The sequence below is a fragment of the Pseudophryne corroboree genome, chromosome 5 (assembly GCF_028390025.1).
Source record: "Pseudophryne corroboree isolate aPseCor3 chromosome 5, aPseCor3.hap2, whole genome shotgun sequence".
In the NCBI taxonomy this organism is placed as follows: Eukaryota; Metazoa; Chordata; class Amphibia; order Anura; family Myobatrachidae; genus Pseudophryne; species Pseudophryne corroboree.
In genome coordinates, this window is record NC_086448.1 from 629,378,067 (window position 1) to 629,403,633 (window position 25,567).

General features: G+C 45.7%; 1 protein-coding gene across 1 annotated transcript in view; it reads left to right on the forward strand.

Moving 5' to 3' along the window:
- The window catches only part of GREB1L (GREB1 like retinoic acid receptor coactivator), a 331,061-nt gene that overhangs the window by 279,353 nt on the left and 26,141 nt on the right, over nt 1-25,567 (forward strand). Inside the window, exons 23-30 of the mRNA XM_063923572.1 lie at nt 5,106-5,659; nt 5,969-6,071; nt 7,870-8,028; nt 10,591-10,727; nt 11,702-11,863; nt 11,964-12,171; nt 12,323-12,491; nt 12,998-13,225. Coding sequence (XP_063779642.1) covers nt 5,106-5,659; nt 5,969-6,071; nt 7,870-8,028; nt 10,591-10,727; nt 11,702-11,863; nt 11,964-12,171; nt 12,323-12,491; nt 12,998-13,225 — 1,720 coding nt within the window. The remainder of the gene's footprint in view (nt 1-5,105; nt 5,660-5,968; nt 6,072-7,869; nt 8,029-10,590; nt 10,728-11,701; nt 11,864-11,963; nt 12,172-12,322; nt 12,492-12,997; nt 13,226-25,567) is intronic.

The following is a 25,567-nucleotide window of genomic DNA, read 5'->3' on the forward strand; positions in this document are numbered from 1 at the left end:
GGCTGTAAAACGCCCTTTACCTCAGTCGGTCGACACAGACCCAGACACTGACACTGAATCCAGTGTCGACGGTGAAGAAACAAACGTATTTTCCAGTAGGGCCACACGTTATATGATCACGGCAATGAAGGAGGCTTTGCATATCTCTGATACTGCAAGTACCACAAAAAGGGGTATTATGTGGGGTGTGAAAAAACTACCGATAGTTTTTCCTGAATCAGAGGAACTGAATGAAGTGTGTGATGAAGCGTGGGTTACCCCAGATAGAAAACTGCTAATTTCAAAGAAGTTATTGGCATTATACCCTTTCCCGCCAGAGGTTAGGGCGCGCTGGGAAACACCTCCTAGGGTGGATAAGGCGCTCACACGCTTATCAAAGCAAGTGGCGTTACCGTCTCCTGATACGGCCGCCCTCAAGGATCCAGCTGATAGGAGGCTGGAGAATACATTAAAAAGTATATACACACATACGGGTGTTATACTGAGACCAGCAATCGCCTCAGCCTGGATGTGCAGTGCTGGCGTGGCTTGGTCGGAGTCACTGTCTGAAAATATTGATACCCTGGATAGGGACAGTATTTTACTGACTATAGAGCAGTTAAAGGATGCATTTCTTTATATGCGAGATGCACAGAGAGATATTTGCACTCTGGCATCAAGGGTAAGTGCGATGTCCATATCTGCCAGAAGAAGTTTATGGACGCGCCAGTGGTCAGGTGATGCGGATTCCAAACGACATATGGAAGTATTGCCGTATAAGGGGGAGGAATTATTTGGGGTCGGTCTATCGGATCTGGTGGCCACGGCAACGGCCGGAAAATCCACCTTTTTACCCCAGGTCACCTCCCAGCAGAAAAAGCCGCAGGCTTTTCAGTCGCAGTCCTTTCGTTCCTATAAGAACAAACGAGCAAAAGGACATTCCTATTTGCCCCGAGGCAAAGGAAAGGGTAAGAGACTGCAACAAGCAGCTCCTTCCCAGGAGCAGAAGCCCTCCCCGGCTTCTACAAAGGCGTCAGCATGACGCTGGGACCTTACAAGCAGACTCAGGGGCGGTGGGGGGTCGCCTAAAACATTTCAGCGCACAGTAGGCTCACTCGCAGGTGGACCCCTGGATCCTGCAGGTAGTATCTCAGGGTTACAGGTTGGAATTCGAGAAGTCCCATCCTCGCCGTTTCCTAAAGTCTGCTTTGCCAACGTCTCCCTCCGACAGGGCGACGGTATTGGAGGCCATTCACAAGCTGTATTCTCAGCAGGTGATAGTCAAGGTACCCCTCCTACAACAGGGACAGGGGTATTACTCCACGCTATTTGTGGTACCGAAGCCGGACGGCTCGGTAAGACCGATTCTAAATCTAAAATCTCTGAACCTGTACATACAAAAATTCAAGTTCAAGATGGAGTCACTCAGAGCAGTGATAGCGAATCTGGAAGAAGGGGATTTTATGGTGTCCTTGGACATCAAGGATGCTTACCTTCATGTTCCAATTTGTCCTTCACACCAAGGGTACCTCAGGTTCGTGGTCCAAAACTGTCATTATCAGTTTCAGACGCTGCCGTTTGGATTGTCCACGGCACCCCGGGTCTTTACCAAGGTAATGGCCGAAATGATGATCCTTCTTCGAAGAGAAGGCGTCTTAATTATCCCTTACTTGGACGATCTCCTGATAAGGGCAAGATCCAGAGAACAGCTGGAGGTCGGAGTAGCACTAACCCAAGTAGTGCTCCAACAACACGGGTGGATTCTGAATTTTCCAAAATCCCAACTGATCCCGACGACACGTCTGTTGTTCCTAGGGATGATTCTGGACACTGTTCAGAAAAAGGTATTTCTTCCGGAGGAGAAAGCCAGGGAGTTATCCGATCTAGTCAGGAACCTCCTAAAACCAGGAAAAGTATCTGGGCATCAATGCACAAGAGTCCTGGGAAAAATGGTAGCTTCTTACGAAGCGATTCCATTCGGCAGATTCCATGCACGAACTTTTCAGTGGGATCTGCTGGACAAATGGTCCGGATCGCATCTGCAGATGCATCAGCGGATAAAATTGTCCACAAGGACAAGAGTGTCTCGGCTATGGTGGTTGCAGAGTGCTCATCTGTTAGAGGGCCACAGATTCGGCACGATCTGCACCCAGGAGAGTGGGGACTTCATCCAGAAGTCTTCCACATGATTGTACCTCCATTGGGAAAGACCAATGGTGGACATGATGGCGTCCCGCCTCAACAAAAAACTGGACAGGTATTGCGCCAGGTCAAGAGACCCTCAGGCAATAGCTGTAGACGCTCTGGTAACACCATGGGTGTACCAGTCAGTGTATGTGTTTCCTCCTCTGCCTCTCATACCAAAAGTACTGAGAATTATACGGCAAAGGGGAGTAAGAACGATACTCGTGGCTCCGGATTGGCCAAGAAGAACTTGGTACCCGGAACTTCAGGAGATGCTCACGGAAGATCCGTGGCCTCTACCTCTAAGACGGGACCTGCTTCAGCAGGGACCGTGTCTATTCCAAGACTTACCGCGGCTGCGTTTGACGGCATGGCGGTTGAACGCCGAATCCTAAGGGAAAAAGGCATTCTGGAAGAGGTCATCCCTACCCTGGTAAAAGCCAGGAAGGAGGTGACTGCACAACATTATCACCGCATTTGGAGAAAATATGTTGCGTGGTGTGAGGCCAGGAAGGCCCCGACGGAGGAATTTCAACTGGGTCGATTCCTACATTTCCTGCAAACAGGATTGTCTATGGGCCTCAAATTAGGGTCCATTAAGGTTCAAATTTCGGCCCTGTCGATTTTCTTCCAGAAAGAATTGGCTTCAGTTCCTGAAGTCCAGACTTTTGTAAAAGGAGTACTACATATACAGCCCCCGGTTGTGCCCCCAGTGGCACCGTGGGATCTTAATGTAGTTTTGGATTTTCTCAAATCCCATTGGTTTGAGCCACTCAAATCGCTGGATTTGAAATATCTTACATGGAAAGTAACCATGCTACTGGCCCTGGCTTCAGCCAGGAGAGTGTCAGAATTGGCGGCTTTATCGTATAAAAGCCCATATCTGATTTTCCATTCGGACAGGGCAGAACTGCGGACGTGTCCTCACTTTCTGCCTAAGGTGGTTTCAGCGTTTCACCTGAACCAGCCTATTGTGGTGCCTGCGGCTACTAGCGATTTGGAGGATTCCAAGTTGCTGGACGTTGTCAGAGCATTGAAAATATATATTTCAAGGACGGCTGGAGTCAGAAAATCTGACTCGCTGTTTATACTGTATGCACCCAACAAGCTGGGTGCTCCTGCTTCTAAGCAGACGATTGCTCGTTGGATTTGTAGCACAATTCAACTTGCACATTCTGTGGCAGGCCTGCCACAGCCTAAATCTGTCAAGGCCCATTCCACAAGGAAGGTGGGCTCATCTTGGGCGGCTGCCCGAGGGGTCTCGGCATTACAACTCTGCCGAGCAGCTACGTGGTCAGGGGAGAACACGTTTGTAAAATTCTACAAATTTGATACCCTGGCTAAGGAGGACCTGGAGTTCTCTCATTCGGTGCTGCAGAGTCATCCGCACTCTCCCGCCCGTTTGGGAGCTTTGGTATAATCCCCATGGTCCTGACGGAGTCCCAGCATCCACTAGGACGTCAGAGAAAATAAGATTTTACTTACCGATAAATCTATTTCTCGTAGTCCGTAGTGGATGCTGGGCGCCCATCCCAAGTGCGGATTGTCTGCAATACTTGTACATAGTTATTGTTACAAAAAAATCGGGTTGTTATTGTTGTGAGCCGTCTGTTCAGAGGCTCCTACGTTTGTCATACTGTTAACTGGGTTCAGATCACAAGTTGTACGGTGTGATTGGTGTGGCTGGTATGAGTCTTACCCGGGATTCAAAATCCTTCCTTATTGTGTACGCTCGTCCGGGCACAGTATCCTAACTGAGGCTTGGAGGAGGGTCATAGGGGGAGGAGCCGGTACACACCACCTAGTGGTCAAACTTTTCAATTTTGTGCCCTGTCTCCTGCGGAGCCGCTATTCCCCATGGTCCTGACGGAGTCCCAGCATCCACTACGGACTACGAGAAATAGATTTATCGGTAAGTAAAATCTTATTTTTACATGTAATTAGCATATTCTGTTGAAATAAATGCGGTGGGATGTAACAGAGTCCGAGATCGTTGGAGGTGCGGGATGCCGGCCAATTTCGGATTTTTTTTTAAAGGGGCATTCACATAAAAGGCATGGTTTTCATTGTAAGTGTTTGTAAGATCAGCCCGCATCCGGCACCTCCGACGATCTCGGACTCCATTACATCCCGCCAAAAAGGTCATTTGAAACAAACATTCATTTTACATGTATTTGAAAATGCTCAGTGAAATAAATTCTGAAGTGTGTAAAAAAAAAAAAAAAAAAAAAAAAAAGCCACCGGACCTTGCCTAAAGTTAAAGAAGTGGGAGCTGGTTTCTTATCTGAAGGTCAGTGAGAAAGTCCAAAACAATTTGTGAGGCTTTGTAGTTTAACCCGTTGAGTGGTATTACTGGAAATCATCCAGGGTTGCCAGCCCCGGCAACCCCAGAAGATTTCCAGGCATAATACTTAGCGATTCCCCAGAGACAGCCGTGCAGCGTGTCTGCACCTGGGAATCAGCATAAGCTATTACAGAGTTAAGCCCGCACCCCCTTACCCCCCAGACACCTATTGGCCAGGGAGTGGGCTTAACTGTATAATAGCTTATGTTGATTCCCGGGTGGCGCTGGTGGCTGGGAATCAGCGCTGAAGTTTGCTCACCCCACGGTGCTCACCCCTCCCTTACACATGCTCACCCCCTGGCTCACCTCCCCTTGCACTTAACCACTGCATCCCAGTAATAAAATGCACACCATGCTAGGTGTGTATATTTTTTTCAGCAAAATCCCCACTGTTTTAGTTTTTTTTTGCATCAGCACGGACGCAGGAGATGCCTGAGTGTTTCCCCATGGGCAGTCTCCCCTCTGCACCCCCCCCCCCTCCCTCCTGTCCTTTAACCCCTGCACTCCCAAAATGGACAAACTCGCCATGGGAGTTGTGTCCTTTTTTTAAACCTGCTTCTGAAGGGGTTAAATGTTTGCGTTGTTTTATTTGACACAGGTTCCATTGCAGAAAATGGAGTCAGTTCCTCCAGTGCAGCGGACGAAATCCAGAGACAGCCGGCCAACCTTGACTTTCAGAATGTTGCAAACAGCTCAGTGGATGAAGGCACTTACCCAAATTCTACAGCCAGTGATCTTAAACCAGAATGTGACTCTTTAGGAACTCAACTGGCCAGTAGCACAACATCCAAACTATCCACCTCATCATCACAGACTTTCCAGTGGACTCACCATTCAGGGAACAAAAGTAGGACGTTAAATTTAGCTTTGCCCCGGATTGTGGTTCTTTCTAAGGCTACTTATAATCTCCTGGCTTCTCAGAAAAATGGCCATACACCTTCTGCAGTTTTCCTCTTGCCCCATGCTGATGTGAGTTGGTTGAGATCATTGAGGCCTTTTATTTCTAAAGACTTAAGCAGTGAAGAACAGTCCCTTTACTACAGGCAATGGACAACAGCCAGACAGCACCATGCCGATTTTGTCAACACAAGTGAGCCTTCAGGAACAAGGAATGTTCATCCTCGTCGCCTTCTTCTGACTGGACCCCCACAGGTCATTATTGACACGTGTTTTACTTGTAGCTTGTTTTGACGGCACAACTTATTGAAGTCTGCTAAATTTTATTATCAATTTTTATTGGTGATTTTCTTATTGTATTGATGCAGACATTAATCCCAGAAGTGCCAATGGGCAGACAAGTGATATATGTATGCCTATTTTGGGGATTTGGTGTTGGATTCACCTTATTCTTAATTTTTAATACCCATGTGTCTTTTTACATTTGAAATGTGTTTGGGTAACTTGGATTTTGCAGGTGTAATATATGTCATTGTTAACTCTGTGTACCTGTTTTATTTTCAGGTGGGTAAGACTGGTGCTTACCTGCAGTTCCTCAGGATACTGTACCGCATGCTGATCCGACTACTGGAGGTAGACGTTTATGATGAGGAGGCTATTAATGCAGGTAGGACTCTTAGTGATGATTACGTTTAGTAGCTGGATTTGGTTTAAGTGACTCTGTATAAAGGTGGTGGATAAAAAACAAAACACTTAGTTAAAGGTGAGGACACCAAACACAATAAGCACATGGCATCTACACAGGTGTGTCATATGCTAAATCCGTTTGATTTAAAAACCTGTTAAATCTTGCTGTTATTTCAAAGCAGAGTTCTTGAAATCCTATAGCACATATTATTGCGGTATAGATGGTGTAATAGTTAGCATTACTGCCTCACAGCACTGAGGTCATGGGTTCAATTCTCACCATGGCCCTAACTCTGTGGAGTTTGTATAGTCTCTCCGTACTTGCGTGGGTTTCCTCCGGGTACTCCGGTTTTCTCCCACAATCCAAAAATATACTGGTAGGATAATTGTCTCCCAACCAGGGCCGTCTTTTTGTATGGGCTCCCTAAAGACCCCAGAAGTGTAAGGGCCCTACGCTGAGAGCTGATGGTCCCCTTTTTCCAGGGATACCAGATTTTTAAAATCGGCCTTGGGGAACCGGAGATATCAGACTTCAAAGCAGTGGTCCCCATCCGAGCCTGTTAATTGCTCTTCCCAGCCAAATATCTCGGGTTCTGTATGACTTAGAGTTTTTCTGAGGGCAAAGTCCAAAAGATAGGACTCTCCCCTTTTGGTCAACGCTGGCAGCTTGTCTCTACTATGCCCAGAACCAGAGATATCAGCCTTCCAGCAGCTTGTCCCTGCTCTAGCTCCACACTCCTGGTATGCAGTTTTATATTTTCATAGGTAGATTGCTCTGGCTCCTGAACTCTGATCCCCAATTCCTCAGTACCTCCTGAAAGTTGTGACTCTAGTTTCTTTATGAAAGCTAAGAAATGTATTTCTAGGAACTGGAGATATGTGCAGTCAAGCAAGCTGCCCTCCCATCGGAAAATTGTGAATATTAAGCCCACTCCATTGTCCACCCCTCCCCTGCATATTAAACACCCCCTGCCACCCTGGAAGTCATGTACTGGGGCCCCTTCATTCAACTTAATGCCCCCATCTACAGTTTAGTATTCTACCTCCCGCCCCATCTGTGCAGTAAAGGAGTAATTAGCAGAAATTACTGCTCCAGGTCCTACATGCTGAGCAGAAGAAAGAACAACCCTACCACCTGCGAGACATCAAAGCTGCTGCTGATAGCACCCCCACCCCTAGAGCTGGAGTACAGTATGGATAGGGGCCCCAGTGCAATGCTTTGCCCAGGGGAGTACATTGCTGTTAAGGTGAACCTTCTCCCAACAAAAAATTAACCCTGTTAATGTCTCCATATAAGAGCTACCCTTTACAATGGCCGCCGGCCCCTGGAATTCCAGCTATATGACCCGGGAGTCCAGTGAGGCAGTGGACGTGGGGGGTGCTTGGAGATAACTGATTTGATCCCTCTGACAGCACAGATGCAGAAAGAAACCCACAGGCTTCTACAGGGTAGCGCCAGCTTTTGCCAGGGGTACATTCTGCATCGGAAACCAGGTGTTTGGGGCTTAGAACATGCAGGAAATGTGGTAAAACCCCCAAAACAGGGGGTTTACTGCATTATTCCAATCATACATCAGCAAAGCAACAAATATAGCAGCTCAATGTAACTATTAGTATTATTCATAAATGTCAATGAAGAGTTTCCCACAGTGGCCAGATTGGGACTTGTTCATTTTAAATTAGGTCCAAGTTAGTTACAGTAAGTCGCTTGTATCATCTGCAAAAGAAAATGCAACTATTATATTTACTTTTTTTTTATTTGTATCTTACTCTTGCAGGTGTGGAGGAGGAAGGAGATGCAGCACCCACAACAGACAATGAGTTATGGCCAGATATTGAAGTTTTCAGCAAAATTCCTTTTGACATCACTGTGCACGATCCAAAATATCGACATGTCAGCCCTCTCTACACTGCGCACATTCCACAAGCAAAACCAGGTGCAATAGTCAATAACCAGACTTCAAATTAGTCAGTTTTGCAAGTGGTTTTGTGTAGCTATTTAATATAAATGTATAAAACTGTAATTGTCTTGAAATACGCTTTGGCTATCTTGTGTACTTCATTACCTCTGTAAATCCAGGTAGCCTACTTAATTTACATAGAGCATATTTTCTACTGACAATCCTAAAATGATCAGGTGACTTTGCTGTAAACTTTTTAACCTTTATGTAAATGGTCTTATTTGTAAAGGTGCATGTGCACGGTGCGATTTGAACTACCGATATGGACTATATAATCCATATCGGTAATAAACATAGTACCTTATTGCACGGTGTGTATACAGCTTGTGATGCCGATGCGCGATCCCACGTGGTCGGTATCGCAAGAAAAAATAGACTGTGCAGGCAGGTCAATTTTGACTAGAAAGTGTACAATCTAGTTTCTAGTAAAAATTGTATCTAGTCAAAATTGTACATAGCCAAACTTGCACTGTGTGTATAGTCAATATCGGTGATTCTGGGCTCTGGGGAGTTCAAGGGAAATTGCATAGTCAAAATCGGCCTCTAGGCAGAATCACACCGTGTGTATGCACCTTATGTTCACACTGTCCCCTGAGTTCTGTTAGGAGGAGTTGAACACTGTTATTAAACACAGCCTGACAATTACACAAAATAGAATTTGATGCTTTGGAACTTTTCTTCTAAATACAGGTCAATAGACCATGTGCTTCAGCCTATTTTTAGCCCTGCCATACAGTGACTGTGTGCAGAAAGCTGTATAAGTGGAGAGCATATTGGGCCAGATTCTGATTTGTAAGTAAAGCAAATAAGCAAGCAACTGGGCAAAACCATGTTGCACTACAGGTGGGGCAGATGTAATATGTACAGAGAGACTTAGAGTCGGGTGGGGTGTGTTCAATCTGAAATCTAAATTACAGTGTCAAAATAAAGCTGTCTAGCATTTTTGGGCTACATGCAGAAGCAGCCAGTATTTGCCCTGCACAGAAAAAATATACATGTATTTCGTCCCCTTGCATGGCAACGTGGTTTGTTCCAGACAGTTACTTGCTTTTTTGCTTTAATTACAAATCTGAATCAAGCCCATTGATATTAGCTGACAGTCACAATTCTACAAGAACTAAATTTTCAGTTCTATGAATTGATCAGCTATTGATCAGCTATGAATTGATCAGCTAAGTTCTATGAATTGATCACTAATAAACGTCAGGATTTATTTCCTGATTCTTGTCCGTTGCAAAGAGTTTCATGCTTTGCGTCAGTGATCATGTTAAAAAGTGCTTGATTATAATGTTTTACATTTGCATCACTTGTATTTAACCGTTTCAGGGTATTTATAGTGCATGCATTATTAGTTGCTCAATTGAGCTGTCACTATTAATACATTTTAAAGGTAAACCTCCATGGCAGAACTACACTGGGTACAGTGGGTACAGCAGCTATGGTTCAATCAGAACTACCCTGGGTATAGTAGGTAAAGTAGCTCAGGTTTAATCAGATCTACACTGGGTACAGTGGGTACAGCAGCTATGGTTCAATCAGAACTACACTGGGTACAGTGGGTACAGCAGCTATGGTTCAATCAGAACTACCCTGGGTATAGTGGGTAAAGTAGCTCAGGTTCAATCAGAACTACACTGGGTACAGTGGGTACAGCAGCTATGGCTCAATCAGAACTACACTGGGTACAGCAGCTATGGTTCAATCAGAACTACAGTGGGTACAGCAGCTATGGTTCAATCAGAACTACACTGGGTACAGTGGGTACAGCAGCTATGGTTCAATCAGAACTACACTGGGTACAGTGGGTACAGCAGCTATGGTTCAATCAGAACTACCCTGGGTATAGTGGGTAAAGTAGCTCAGGTTTAATCAGAACTACACTGGGTACAGTGGGTACAGCAGATATGGTTCAATCAGAACTACCCTGGGTACAGCAGCTATGGTTCAATCAGAACTACACTGGGTACAGTGGCTATAGCAGCTATGGTTCAATCAGAACTACCCTGGGTACAGTGGCTATAGCAGCTATGGTTCAATCAGTACTACACTGGGTACAGTGGGTACAGCAGCTATGGTTCAATCAGAACTACCCTGGGTACAGTGGCTATAGCAGCTGTAGTCCAATCTCCCCAGCAAATAAAGGTACAACTCAATGGTGGATCTACCCTGTACATGCGGCTTCTAACCTACTATTCGTCCTCCAGCCCCAGTAGGACAGGAGGCTGCAGCGGCATTGCTGGGCCACTTACTCAGTTTTGCCCTTATTAGTCACACTTAAAAAATAAATTAAAACAAATGTAAATCTAAAAATGTAACTGCACTTCATAAGAAATATTTATGGGAAATTATGTTTTTATATTTACATCTTGGGGGTTTTTAAATGTTCCATCCTATGTTGTTAAACTTATTTTGTATATGTGGCTTAATTATAAGTCTTAATTATATGTCCGATTTACTGGTCACTTTTTTCCAGTGAGTTATACTGCCCTATAAAGGAGCTCTATTAGTGCTTTTAAGTGTTGTTCTTTTCATCTACAGACTCGCTTGGAGTGAGATCTAATGAGCCACGGAAACGCGAAACTGTTTCTATGATGCTGACAAAATATGCATGTTACAACACGTTTCATCACTGCGAGCAGTGTCACCAGTACATGGATATTGGTTCCGCATTACAGGTAAAAACAACAACAACAAAAAAACTGCCTGAGAATACAGGGGGAAATTTACTAAGCAGTGATAAGAGTGGAGAAGTGAGCCAGTGGAGAAGTTGCCCTTGGCAACCAATCAGTTGCTCTATATAGTTTTATAGTATACAAATTAAAAATGTTATGTCAATGCTGATTGGTTGCCATGGGGGCAATTTCTCCACTGGCTCACTTCTCCACTTTTAGCACTGCTTAGTACTTCTTGTGCTGAAAACAGATTACACACCCTTTCCCCTTTCTTAGCATCATTGCGGGGAAAAAAGTAGTTTTGCTTGTCAATGTGTATTGTAGGGAATAAGGAAGGAAGGAAAAAGGTCAGCACTCAGATTTTTTTGATTTTTTTTTAGAAACCATTTAACAGTTGTATAACGTAATCCACTAAAGTTTAGTTGGGAATCATAACAAAATGGATGGTGTTAGCTTTTTAACTTCATTACTGTAGCAACATACCCTCCAACATTTTGCACATAAAAATCGGTACACATTCGAAAAGGGGGCATGGCCACGGGTAAAGGGCCCGTGTCCATGCCCCTTTTCCTATACTTTCAATGGAAGTTTGGAGAGCCAAAAATGGGTACAGACCATAAAAAAAAAGGTACTGTACCTGCTAAAAAGGTACAGCTAGAGGTCATGTAGCACTGTATCCCTCATCAGAACCACATGACTATTTAGATTTGAAAAAGTGATCCCTGGGATAATACTTTAATAACTACTGCTTTTACTCTTCTGTTTTGGAAGACCAAATGGAATTTGTTGCATGGAGTATATCTGTAGCACCAATGTTTCATAAATGTATATGAGAAAACCCGAATAAAATCTGTAACTCATGCAGGCTTATTCCCTTGTACATTCAGTCAGATCTATAGTGTGTTCTCTGCCTTCCCTGAGCCCCAGGAGTACATGTACTTATACACTAATAACTTTTCTACTTATGTTTCCTTTAGACTCCTGAATCTACCATACACGCTTTCACCTTTTCATCCTCCATGCTTGGAGAGGAGGTTCAGCTTCACTTCATCATACCCAAGTCCAAAGAGCATCATTTTGTCTTTAGTAAGCAGGGCAAGTACCTGGAGAGCATGATGCTCCCTCTGGTGTCTGATAAAGTAAGTGCTTGCATCACTGTTCGCCAGAAATGACAGTCTGTTAGCTGTGAACAAAACTAAAATGCTAAACTTTTTTTATTTTTTTGTGTTCTCCTACCAGCAAAACCCAAACATGGTTAAAAGCCCCATTTTCACTCCATCGAGCGGCCGCCATGAGCATGGTCTACTGAACCTCTTTCATGCTATGGAAGGCATCGGCCACCTACATATCATGGTGGTGAAGGAATATGAAATGCCACTCTACAGAAAGTACTGGCCAAACCACATCATGTTGGTTCTCCCTAGCATGTTTAACAACGCAGGAGCTGGTAAGTGATTGCAGCCTTATGCTGTATATAAGGCATCACTGATTTGATGTAAAGACTTTTCATTTTCTTTGTTTCTTTATTTTTTTTTTTTTTGTGATGTGCTTTGAAAAGAATAAAGAAGTTCTGCTCCTCTCTGTCTCTCTAACTACAGGAGCTTCCAGATTCCTTATTAAAGAGCTGTCTTACCACAACTTGGAGCTGGAACGAAATCGCATGGAGGAGCTCGGAGTCAAACGTCAGTGTGTGTGGCCTTTCATTGTTATAATGGATGACTCCTGTGTTTTATGGAACGTACATAGAAAAGTTCCAGAGCAATCAAGGTTAGCAATTGTATATTGTGTGGAAATGGGTTATGAAGGGAGATTGTGAAGCAAAAAACAAGTCTTTTAATATAAAAACATATTCGTACTGTTTAGGTGCCTATGTATTCCATATGTAACTACTCTATTCCATACTCATTCTGTATTTGAAAGAAAAGGACACAGTGGGAGATGCATCAAAGCTTGGAGAGAGCGATAACGTTCCAACCAATCAGCTCCTGTCATTTTACGGGCTTCAACGACAGCCTGTAAAATGGCAGGCGCTGATTGGTTGGTACTTTATCTCTCTCCGAGCTTTCATACATCTACCTCTAAATATGATAAAACTTTTTGAACAACCTTTTATCCCTGGATATAGTCTGTTTGCATCCTTCTGGTCTGTGAAGCCTTGCTTGATATGTTGGGTGGCTTTATGCAGCATAGAAGTGCTTTGTCATAAACTTATTATTCTGGGATTTACATAAAGTATTTATTGTTTTAAATAATGTTTTATTTTTTGTTGGCAGCCAATCAACAGAGACTGATGCTGGCATTAGGAATGTGTCCCTGAAGTATGTTTTGCAACACATGGAAGCCACACCGAAGATCACCAATTATGCAATGCTGGGGCTCCAGAAGTGGAACAGCAAATTAAACGCTACCTTGCCTAAGTGTCCATTTTCCAGGTGCCATGTTCATGACTTCATACTGCTTAGCGTAGACCTGGCCCAGAATGTGCAATATGACCTCAACAGGTTCGTTACTTTAGCATTAGAACCCTTTGTTCTTTGTGTTAATTTATCAAATATGTTTTGTTAGACTGGGTTAACATCTATATTACATTTCACTTATTACTCTGCTTGTGTCTCTTCACTCACTCATCATGTTGTGTCTGCTTTTTTCACACCAATCATTTTTTTTTAAAGTTACGTTTTTATTGATTTTGAACATATTAATAACAATACTGGGGAGGGGGTACAGAACTAGAGAGGTTGGGAAAGGGAGAATAGGAGGGGGTACAGATATGGTATGGACGGGGAAAATTAACCAAAAGGTGTTCCTGCTGTTTCGAATTCTAAATTGGATTGGACTGCTTTCTCTATTTCAGTCCAATTACGAGCCAAAAGGCGTTTGGTGGTGGACAAAATATGGCAAATAACATATGTATCTGAAGGGGGGATAACTTTTGGAAATATATGAAGTAGCGCTATCTTTGGGTTTGGCTGGATATCGCATTGCAATATAGCAGAGTTGAAATTAAATATTTATTCCCATAATTCGGTTAACAAAGGGCACATCTAGAAAATATGGTAAATCGACCCCACTCCCTTACAGTTGCGCCAGCATGTCCTCAGTATACAGTATCTTGCCATATCTTATGGAGCAGAGCAGGTGTCATATATAATCTGTGAATGAGTTTAAAATGTTGCTCGACATGAGAGATGCATTTAGATATGCCTAAACATGTTTGAAATACAGCTTGCCATTCCTTTTCTGACACCGTACAACCGAAGTCTGTTTCCCATTTCACTAATGAAGAAAACTTAGGACGATGCTCAGGAGTTATGAGGGCAGAAAACCATCTAGATATAGCGCCCTTTGTATTTGACCTGCTAAGTAGAGCTATTACCGGTTTAGGGGTTGGTCGGAGGACAGATGGGGAGGGAGAGGAACATTGCAACCAATGTCTCAGTTGGAGGTAGTTATAAAATTCTTTCCAGGGTATTGAATACTTTGTCTGAATTTGGGAAAATTATAACAGTTCACCAGATTCAGATATATCATTTAACGTATAGATGTTACTCAACGTCCACGAGGTGAAGGACAGATTGGGTATCAAGTGTGCTAGGCTTTTCAATGAGATTTCCAGGGTGGGTAGAGAGATCGTATTTGTTCTAGATATGAACATGTGCCATGCTTTGCAAACCGAATGGATGATGATAGATTGAAGGAATAAACTTTTTCCCTCCTTGGAGGGCAAACTTAATAAGTCTAGAATCGGGAATTGGGAGAGAAGGCCTTGTTCTATTACTTCCCAGGGCTTTGGGTTATTTCCTGGCTCCCAAGCTCCTAAAGAGGAAAGGAGGGAGGCTAGCTGGTATGACTGACTAGAGATTTAGGGAGGGGCATCGTTTTACGGGCTAGTCTCGTTTTTTCCCCCTCCCATACGTAGGTTACAAATAGTTTATTAAATTTAGCAAGTAGAATATCTGGCAGCAGGATAGGAATCGTCCTAAATAAATACAACAACTTGGGGAGTAAGACTATTTTGAGAGCGTCTATGCGGCCCATCCATGATACATGTTGCGTCATCCAATCTTGTGTCAATTGTGTAAATTTAGTTGAAAGTGAGGGGTAGTTGCAGGAGATGATGTCCAGCATTTTTTAAGGTATGTGTATGCCCAAATATTTAATGCTAGTGTTTTGCCACGCATAAGAATAATTAGATTTTAGACTGTTCAACAAGGGGGAGGTAAAGTTGATAGGTAGGGCTTCTGTTTTGGAACAGTTCAACTTGTAGAAGGATATGGACGAGTATTCTTGCAGTATTATATGTAACTGTGACAGTGATGTAAGTGGGTTCATGAGAGTCAACAAAACGTTGTCTGCGAAAAGACAAATTTTGCACGAAAAGGTCAGTTCCTGTTATTGTAGGGGTACATCTAATGGTCGCGACCAAAGGCTCGATTGCTAAGGCGAATACCAATGGGAATAATGGACAACCTTGGCGAGTGCCATTTGTAATGTTGAAAGGGGCAGAAAGCAAACCACTAATAAGCACCCTAGCAGACGGGTTAGAATATAGGGCAGTGATAGAGGAGAGAGCACTGCCGTCAATGCCAAACTTAAGTAATACCGCCCGTAGGTATCAACAGTGTAGTCTATCGAATGCCTTCTCTGCGTCTAACGAAAGTAATAATAATGGTTCGGGTGAAGCAGAGAAGGCATAGAGTACATCAACCACCCTCTCAGTGTTGTCCGGGGCTTGGCGTCCGCTAACAAATCCCACTTGGTCTTGGTGGATTAGAGACAGTAGGAGCAGTGATAGTCTATTGGAAATAAGTTTGGCATAAATTTTCACATCCGAGTTTAGCAGGGCAATGGGGCGATAATTGGCCAGAATCGAGGTTTTTTTTCCCCCCTGGTTTGGGAAATGTAACTATACTTCCAGCATTTCTGCCAGGAAGGTCCCGTTTATAGAGGCTTCTTCAAAAACCAATTGTAATGGTCTAACAAGTATCTCTTGGAAACATTTAAAGAAGTTATTAGAATATCCATTGAGCCCCGGTGCTTTATCTGAAGGGAGTTCCTGGATGACCTTGTTTATCTCATTCACGGACCAAGGACTCTCAAGATTATGGAGGGTGGTTGCGTCTATTAAGGGTAGGGATAACTTCTCTAAAAAAGACTCTATTCCCTCTGGTGTAGGTTGAGGGGTCATAGGGTCATCACATAAATTATATAAAGAGGAATAGTAAGTGGCAAAGGCATGTGCTATGTCTGAAGGATCGGAAACCTTCGCACCCTTTAGAGTCACGACGCCTTTAATCCGTTCCTGTGCCGTTTTCTTGCTAACATCCTACCTGCTTTGTCCCCTTGGACATAGTATTTCTGTTTTCATTTAAACATGGTTTTGTGGACTAACAACAAGGTATTCCACTCTTCTCGGGTTCTAAGTAGATCTTTATATATCGTCTTGTCTAAGGGGGACAATTTAAGTTTGTGTTCTAAATCAGCAAGGCGGGTTTCAATTTCTTTTAGCAATTTGTTGTGTTTAACACGACGCCTAGCGGCTGCCTGAATAAAGGAGCCCCTAATTACTGCTTTTACTAACACCAGTAATTGAAGACTGTTGTTTCCTCAGGGGTGTTCGTATCTAAAAATAACAGTAGAGCTTGTGATATAGACTCCTTAATATTGGGGTCATTTAAAAGATATTCATTAAGGCGCCATTGTCTATAAGAAGTTTTGGGGTCATTCATGTTCCAGCGACGGGATAGAGCAGAATTATCTGACCCAGGGCCGGCTCCAGGCCTACTAGCACCCTGAGCGAGAAAATGTAAAAGCGCCCCCCCCCCCCCCCATGCGCGCGCCGAAGGCGCGCGCGTCCCCGGAAAAGTGGGTGTGGCCTCTGGAAAAGTGGGCGTGGCCTCATAACTTCATATCATCAAACTATAAACATATTTTCACACAATTAGCAGCCTTACACATAGCCACAGTAGTGTTCCTTACACACAATGTCTCCAGTATAGTGCCAGATACACATGACATGCCCCGCAGCAGTGCCAGCTACACATGACATGCCCCGCAGCAGTGCCAGCTACACATGACATGCCCCGCAGCAGTGCCAGCTACACATGACATGCCCCGCAGCAGTGCCAGCTACACATGATAGTGTTCACTTTTTAGGGCATGGTGCTGATCACAGGGAGGGCACATTTTTAAGTTAGGAGGGCAAAATGATGTACATACTGCTTGTTGTTCCCATACCTATATGTAAAAGAATGGACAGTGCGCGCCGAAGGCGCGCAGCAAAAATTAAGGGGAGTTACTTCGTGGGGAAGGTACGTGGCCACATAATAGTGGCAATTTGCATTACACCACACAGTAGTGCAGCTAATACACACTGCACCAGGTAGAACCTCCTATACACTTTGCGCCAGGCACAGCACTGAGACACATTGCCTAGCCACAGACGCCTAGCGGGAACACTACATGACACGCCCCCCAGCAGTGCCAGCTACACGTGACATGCCCCCCAGCAGTGCCAGCTACACGCGACAAGCCCCCCAGCAGTGCCAGCTACACGCGACATGCCCCCCAGCAGTGCCAGCTACACGCGACATGCCCCCCAGCAGTGCCAGCTACACGCGACATGCCCCCCAGCAGTGCCAGCTACACGCGACATGCCCCCCAGCAGTGCCAGCTACACGCGACATGCCCCCCAGCAGTGCCAGCTACACGCGACATGCCCCCCAGCAGTGCCAGCTACACGCGACATGCCCCCCAGCAGTGCCAGCTACACGCGACAAGCCCCCCAGCAGTGCCAGCTACACGCGACATGCCCCCCAGCAGTGCCAGCTACACGCGACATGCCCCCCAGCAGTGCCAGCTACACGCGACATGCTCCCCAGCAGTGCCAGCTACACGCGACATGCCCCCCAGCAGTGCCAGCTACATAAATGGCCACAGAGTGCCAGATACATAAGTGCCCACACAGTGCCAGATACATAAGTGCCCCCACAGTGCCAGATATAAAAATGCCCACACAGTGCCAGATATGTCCCCACAGTGCCATATATAAAATTGCCCCCACAGTGCCAGATATGCCCCCACAGGGCCAGATACATAAATGCCCCCAGTGCCAGATACATAAATGCCCACACATTGCCAGATGCATAAATGCCCCCAGTGCCAGATGCATTATTGCCCCCCACAGTGTCAGATACATTAATGCCCCCAGTGCCAGATATGCCCCCACAGTGCCAGATATGCCCCCACAGTGCCAGATATGCCCCAGTGCCAGATATGCCCCCACAGTGCCAGATATGCCCCAGTGCCAGATATGCCCCCACAGTGCCAGATAAATAAATGCCCCCCACAGTGCCAGATAAATAAGTGCCCCCACAGTGCAGATATACCCCCACAGTGCCAGATACATAAATACCCCCACAGTGCCAGATACATACATGCCCCCACAGTGCCAGATACATACATGCCCCCACAGTGCCAGATACATACATGCCCCCACAGTGCCAGATACATACATGCCCCCACAGTGCAGATACATACATGCCCCCACAGTGCAGATACATAAATGCCCCCACAGCGCAGATATGCCCCCACAGTGCCAGAAATGCCCCCACAGTGCCAGATACATTAATGCCCCCTCACAGTGCACAGATAAATGCCCCCCCCCCGCAGTGCCAGATAAATGAATGCCCCCCACAGTGCCAGATAAATGCCCCCACAGTGCCAGATACATAAATGCCCCCACAGTGCCAGATACATAAATGCCCCCACAGTGCAAGATTCATAAATGCCCCCACAGTGCAGATATGACCCCACAGCGACAGATATGCCCCCACACTGTGCCAGTGCCCCCACAGTGCAGATATGCCCCCACACAGTGCCAGTGCCCCCACAGTGCAGATATGCCCCCACACAGTGCCAATGCCCCCACATAGTGCCAGTGCCCCCACAGTGCAAGATTCATAAATGCCCCCACAGTGCAGATATGACCCCACAGCGACAGATATGCCCCCACACTGTGCCAGTGCCCCCAGTGCAGATATGCCCCCACACAGTGCCAGTGCCCCCACAGTGCAGATATGCCCCCACACAGTGCCAATGCCCCCACGTAGTGCCAGTGCCCCCACAGTGCAAGATTCATAAATGCCCCCACAGTGCAGATATGACCCCACAGCGACAGATATGCCCCCACACTGTGCCAGTGCCCCCACAGTGCAGATATGCCCCCACACAGTGCCAGTGCCCCCACAGTGCAGATATGCCCCCACACAGTGCCAATGCCCCCACATAGTGCCAGTGCCCCCACAGTGCCAGTGCCCCCACACAGTGCCAGTGCCCCCACACACAGTGCCCGGCCCCGACGATCCCAACATACCTGCGGCGACGCTGGGAGGGGACGTGCTGCTGTTGAGCCTGAGGGCCACCGACTGTTCCCGGCCGCTTGGTGCGCGCTGCGCGGCGTCTGACGTCAGACGCCGGCGCCGCACCGCGCACAGTTTTGAAAGGCCGGGGACGGCGGGGAGAGCTGCCTGCAGTGTACAGGGCCGGCTCCAGGTAAGACTATGGCGGCGCCAGCGCGCGGCGCCCATTAAGGGTGGCGCCCCGCGCGGCCGCTCTAGTCGAACGTGCCTAGAGCCGGCCCTGATCTGACCAGGTGATGGGAATAATACAGGACTTCTGGATCTGCTGCAAGGTCCATTTATCTGACAGAGCCAGATCTATCCGTGAATGGGAGCTGGGTACCAGGGAAAAAAAGGTATAGTCCCTACATGAGGGTTTTTTGGCCCTCCAGATATCATAGAGGTCGTATTCATCTAATATGCGTCTGGGGTGTAATGGGGAAGATCTGTCCAAATGGGAATCTAAAACTAAGTTGAAATGACCTAAAATTAATAACGCGCCTGAGCAGTTGGCATGCAAGATAGTGCAAAAGTTTCGGAGAAACGGAATCTGTTTGGTGTTGGGCACATAGACAACTGCCAGGGTGAATTGTTTATTATCTAGTTTACCATTAAGAATAAAATAGCGGCCTTCCGCATCAGACGTCTGTTTTTCTAGTTTAAATTGGCATGTAGTTAAAAATAAAAGGGCAACTCCCGCTTTTTTATTTGGGCCATTTGATGTATAACAGTGGGGGAATTTGTATTTGGAAAATGGGGGGGGGGGCATGAAGTGGGTCTTCTGGATAGCTACTACATGGGCTTTCAATTTTGCAAAGTGGCACAATGCGAGTTTCCTCTTATTCGGCGAGTTGAGACCCTTTACATTAACAGAAATTACAATAACCATTATCAATGAGGGAATAGAGATAGTCAGTATTCAAAGAATGTACCAAGATAGCTATAAGTGACTGCATGGGATGTGGTCAGGCATATAGATCCCTTTAGATAATATTGAGGGTACGTACCTTTTTAGGCAGGAGTAATGACCCGGGGGTAAACTGATAAAAGGTGGGGGAAATGACAAAAGGTAAACAAAAAGGGAGAAACAGTGAGTATCAATAGGTACTGTTACCAGAGGTCACCGCTGTAGGTGGTACATTGGTGTCGTGGGGACAGTATATGCCACCATCGCTCTCTATGGGGACTAAATCACACAAACTAATAACCGAGTAATGATTACAAACATCAATTTGATTACACTGATTACACTGATGGTCAAGCTGTTGGTATTATAAGAAATTAATATCCAGAAGATGTTGTGTATGACAATTAGAATTATCCTAATAAATCGTAAGAAACCGTATCTAACAAACCAAAATTATTTTGTGGTAAGATCAAGTCTCCATCACCGGTGTATCACAAGAGCACATTGATTCGGTGGGTTTCAGTGCATGTGTGGAGCCCGATCCCCTACCAAAACACACGTCAATATAACACACAAAACATGTAATTCAAAACATTAACAAGATGAAATGGTGAAGAGTAAAGGATACCCTGGATTTGGTTGCTTTCGACCAGTCATTAGACACCGGAGGGTGTTTGGGGCCAGTTGTGGATATGGCATCTAGGTTCCATTTAACCAAAAGTTTAATGCCGTCATCTGGAGTGTAAACGACCATCGTAGATCCGTTGCGACGGATAATGAGTTTAGTTGGAAACCCCATCTGTATTGTATAACGGCTTTCTGTAGGGCTTTGGTAACGGGAAGAAAAGTTCGTCGACAAGCAATGGTCGAATCCGATAAGTCTTCATAAATCTGAACGTTTCCCAGGGCCGATAACACCTGGTCTTTGGATCTGGAGATATGGAGTATCCTCTCTTTGATGTGGAAAAAATGGAAGCACATAGTGGTGTCTCTTGGAGCATCTGCTGGGGCAGTTTCAGGGTTTAGGCAGACGATGTATGCAGTCCAGCAAGAGTTCTTCAACCATGATATCTGGAGCTAAGCGTTTAAAGATACTCAGAACATGTTCCTCCAGGTCTGAGTTAGCTATAGACTCCGGTATTCCCCTGATTTTTTCATTGTTACGTCTGGAATGGTCCTCAAGATCTCCAACCTTAGCCCTCAGGGATTCAACTTCGGCCTGCAGTGCTTCATGTGATGTGATAAGGTCATTATGTGAATGGATCATTTCCTTGAATTTATTTTCTAAATGGTCAGTTCTCTGACCGATATCATCAGTGCTTTGTTGGCAAGGCATTTTTAAATTCCGTAGAGATGTCCGTTTTAAAGGTAGACAATAGTTGTTTCATGAGGCCTACAGTTAAAGGGGCATTGTCGCCTTGGACTGGATCTTGAGTCGGCGTAGATTGTGACTGATCAAATAATTTAGATAAAGCTGAGCGTTGTTTGGGGGGATCCGTTCTCGTTGGGCATGATTTAGCAGAAGATAGGGAGGGATGGGCTCTGAAGAAATTCACTTTAGAGGTCCCAGGGGTATCCTTATTGGATTTAGGCATGTCAAGAGAGTAAGTGTAATCAGAACCAGATATTATGGTACTTCAGGTATAGTTATAGCATAGAATGGGTCAACTCTGATAGGACAATAACTCAGTTCATTGTAAGATGTATAGAGAGCGGTGGATGGGCAGATATAAAATCACCACATTAATACACAGGCAGGTCACAAAAGTGAAATCCAAAATGGCATTCGGAAATGCTCCAGTGCTGCTATATATGGAATCTCAGAGCAACATGCACATATGTACATTTAGCTCCTCTGCGCCACATACATACAAGAAGATCAGGGTGAGTGGACAGTAGTTAGGGGTTTGGAGCTAAAGCGCTTTCTACCGGACAGCGCACCACAAGTCCTGGGCCAGCCAAGGGACAAGTGGATGCTGCTGCAATATGAATACAGTAGCAGTCACAGAGGGTTGTCTATATTATGTTAGAGCTTGGAAGCTCCCCTTACCTCCAGCCCCTGAGATTTCCAGCCGATGCTTGGTATATTGTGTCACTGGACCGGTCACGTAGTGCAGCCGGAGCACTGTCCTTTAGCAGGAGGGTGGGTTGCTATCAGGGAGCACAGTGCTGGTACAGAAGTCCTCTCCCGCCAGAAGGCAGTCCAGGGGGTTACAGGGTCTTGTGCTGCACAATAGGAGCTCTAGTCACAGGTTAGGCAGTGACCAGGGTCACACAGGGCAGCATGCAGGCAGTTATGACCAGTTCCAGCATGAGCAGGGAAATCAAAGATGGCTGCCACGGCTCTCAAGTTCTCCACCCCCCCCTCCCCCTGTTGATTTACACTGTCCTGGGGTCCCTTGGGCCAGAGTCTCAACTGATGCAGACCTCTGGGGTTCAGGGAGGCTGTCAGATGGTGTGGGGAAGCTGAGGGAAGACCCATAGTTTTGCTTTTTCGGATCGTGAGTCACCCACGCTCTGGAACTCAGATCGCGGGTACATTCAAGACTTGAGTCCCCGGTTTCTGGTGCGCCTAGGCCACAACCTGCAGGGACAGACCAGTCTGTCCCCCGGCTCCGCGGCTGTCAGCGGTTAACTCAGAGAGACTCCAAGGAGGTGGGGGGAACCTGGTATTGAACCCACAGCGCTGCAAATGGCGATAAGGGGGTAATTATCACATCAGAAGCAGGAGCTCTCTAGAAATGTGTCCTCACTCCGCTGCAGCTAGGCCACGCCTTCTTTACACCAATCATTTTTTAAATGAGTTATTCAACCAAATGTCCACACAGAAGCATTACTAAGATGCTTGAAATTTGTATTGCATGTACATAGGGGGTGGGACCTTCTAAAGAACAGCGGCACCACATTGAACAGGCGCTGAAGCATGCAATTTGTACATTCTTATCCCCTTTCTAAGTTTTAGCATTGACGCAGTGGCGTAAGTCCCAGAGGCCATGACTGAATTGTCCTCCGAGCGCCAGCTGTCAGGACAGCATGGAGATGTGAGGAAGGAGCAGTGACGTCCCATCATGGGGCTTCTGGTCAATAAGATCAGTGACTGCAGCAAATCATGCACATTTCGTAAGGTATTTTCTGCAGTCACTAATATCATTGCTCTCAAGCCCCCTTGGTGGTACCCTGGCAATGCTAGGAGTACTGCATACCCCGGTGCACATCAGTCAGTGTTTTATCTCCCTCCCCTCCACCTGTATATGTTTGTCAGGTGTGTGATTACTCTCTGTAGACATGTGCAGGGGCAAAAGGAGGATTTCTTTTGGGAGGTTTCCAAATATTTGACTTTAGGGTGAGTGTGGCCAACCCATGAGAAGGGCATAATTAGCATGTGTCCAGCTATTGTCTGCCTCCTACAAAGTGCACTGTACCTAACAACCTATTTCAAGGACAAGATTGATAAGATCTGAAATGAAATGGTATGCTCTTCCACAGCCAGTGACCTGCTCAATTCCCTTCCTGAACTCTCTAACACCTTTTCCTCATTTGATCCTACAAATGAAGATGAAGTATCTGTACTCTTTTCATCTGCCTACTCTACTACCTCTCTTCTTGATTCTACACCCTCACAAATTAGTGAAGTTCTGTCTGCTGTGCTCATCCCAACCTTAACTATAATCTGTAATCTCTCTCTGTCTACTGGTATCTTTCCTGCTCTGTACAAGCATGCAGTGATTACTCCCATTCTGAAAAAAAAACTAAATTCTAACCCAAACACACTCTCAAACTACCGTCCCATCTCTTAGCTTCCATGCCCCTCCAAGCGACTTGAGAGACTTGCCTGCACTCGCCTCACACACTTTCTTAACTCACACAGCTTACTGGATCCACTTCAGTCAGGATTTTGTGCCCAACACGCCACAAAGACAGCACTGACTAAGGTAGTGAGTGATCTGGCCATTACTCACTACTTATTATTCTCGATCTCTCTGCTGCTTTTGACACTGTTGGCCACTCTCTTCTCATACAAACATTACAATCCCTAGGTCTTCAGGACACAGCCCTTTCTTGGTTCTCATCCTACTTCTCTAATTGCTCCTTCAGTGTTCGTTTCTCTGATTCCACCTCCTCTTCGCTACCTCTCTCAGTTGGAGTACTGCAAGACTCAGTCTTAGGTACTCTGCTAATCTCCATCTATACCACATCTCTTGGCAAACTAATCCGCTCTTTTCGGATTTCAGTATCATCTGTATGCAGATGATACTCAAATCTACCTATCCTCCCCAGATTTCTCACCATCTGTATTGGGCTGTGTCACTGATTGCCTTTCTGCCATTTCATCATGGATGACGTCTCGCCACCTCAAACTTAATATTTCCACAGAATTAATTATATTTCCACCAGCCAATAGTAGTTCCCAATCTGATATCTCTATCACTGTTGATAACTCAGCAATCATCCCTACCCCACAAGCTCGCTGTTTAGGTGTTATTCTTGACTCTGAACTGTCCTTTGTTCCCCACATTCAATCTGTCTCAAAATCATGTTACATACATCTAAGAAACATATCCAACATACGACCATATCTTACACAAGACACAGCAAAAACTCTGATCCATGCACTCATTATCTCCCGCATTGATTATTGTAATAGTCTCCTGACCGGTCTTCCCAAACATGGGCTCTCGCCACTACAATCCATTTTGAATGCAGCTGTGAGGCTAATCTTCCTCGTTCATCATCTGCAGATCCTCTCTGTCAGCCCCTCCATTGATTACCGGTATTCTACCGTATTAAATATAAAATACTTTTACTTACATACAAGGCTATTAACCAAATTGCACCAGCATACATCTCTTCACTCATCTCAAGACATCTTCCTAACCGACCTCTTCACTCTGCACAAGATCTGCGTCTCTCATCCATACGTATTAATTGTCCACACTCAAAATTACAGGACTTTCCCTTACGTCTTAGAGGATGCTGGGGTCCACATTAGTACCATTGGGTATAGATGGCTCCACTAGGAGCCACTGGCACTTTAAAAGTTTGAAAGTGTGGGCTGGCTCCTCCCTTTATGACCCTGCTACCAGACTCAGTTTAGAAAATGTGCCCGGAGGAGCCAGTCACAGCTAGGGGAGCTCTCCAGAGCTTCTTTAGTAAAAGTTTATTTTAGAGTTTATTATTTTACAGGGAGGCTGCCGGCAACAGCCTCCCTGCTTCGAGGGACTTAGGGGTGGAGTAGTGTCCGCCCTGCGGGGTCTGAGCCTCTATCTCCGCTGACAGGACACTGAGCTCCTGAGGGGATCGAACGTTCCCCGCCACAGGGGATCGCTCACCCCGTCAGCATGCCGCCACCCCCTTACAGAGCCAGAAGATCAGAAGATGGTGAGATATGGCGGCACATGGGTAGGAGCACAGCTCTGAGAGGCATGTGCTCCGGGAAGGCTCAGCGGCACAGTGTTGGCGCTATGAGGGGCGTCCTGAGCCTGCGTCTTAATACCCTACACTGGCCACACTGAATTCCCAGGCTAGCGTCAGAATCC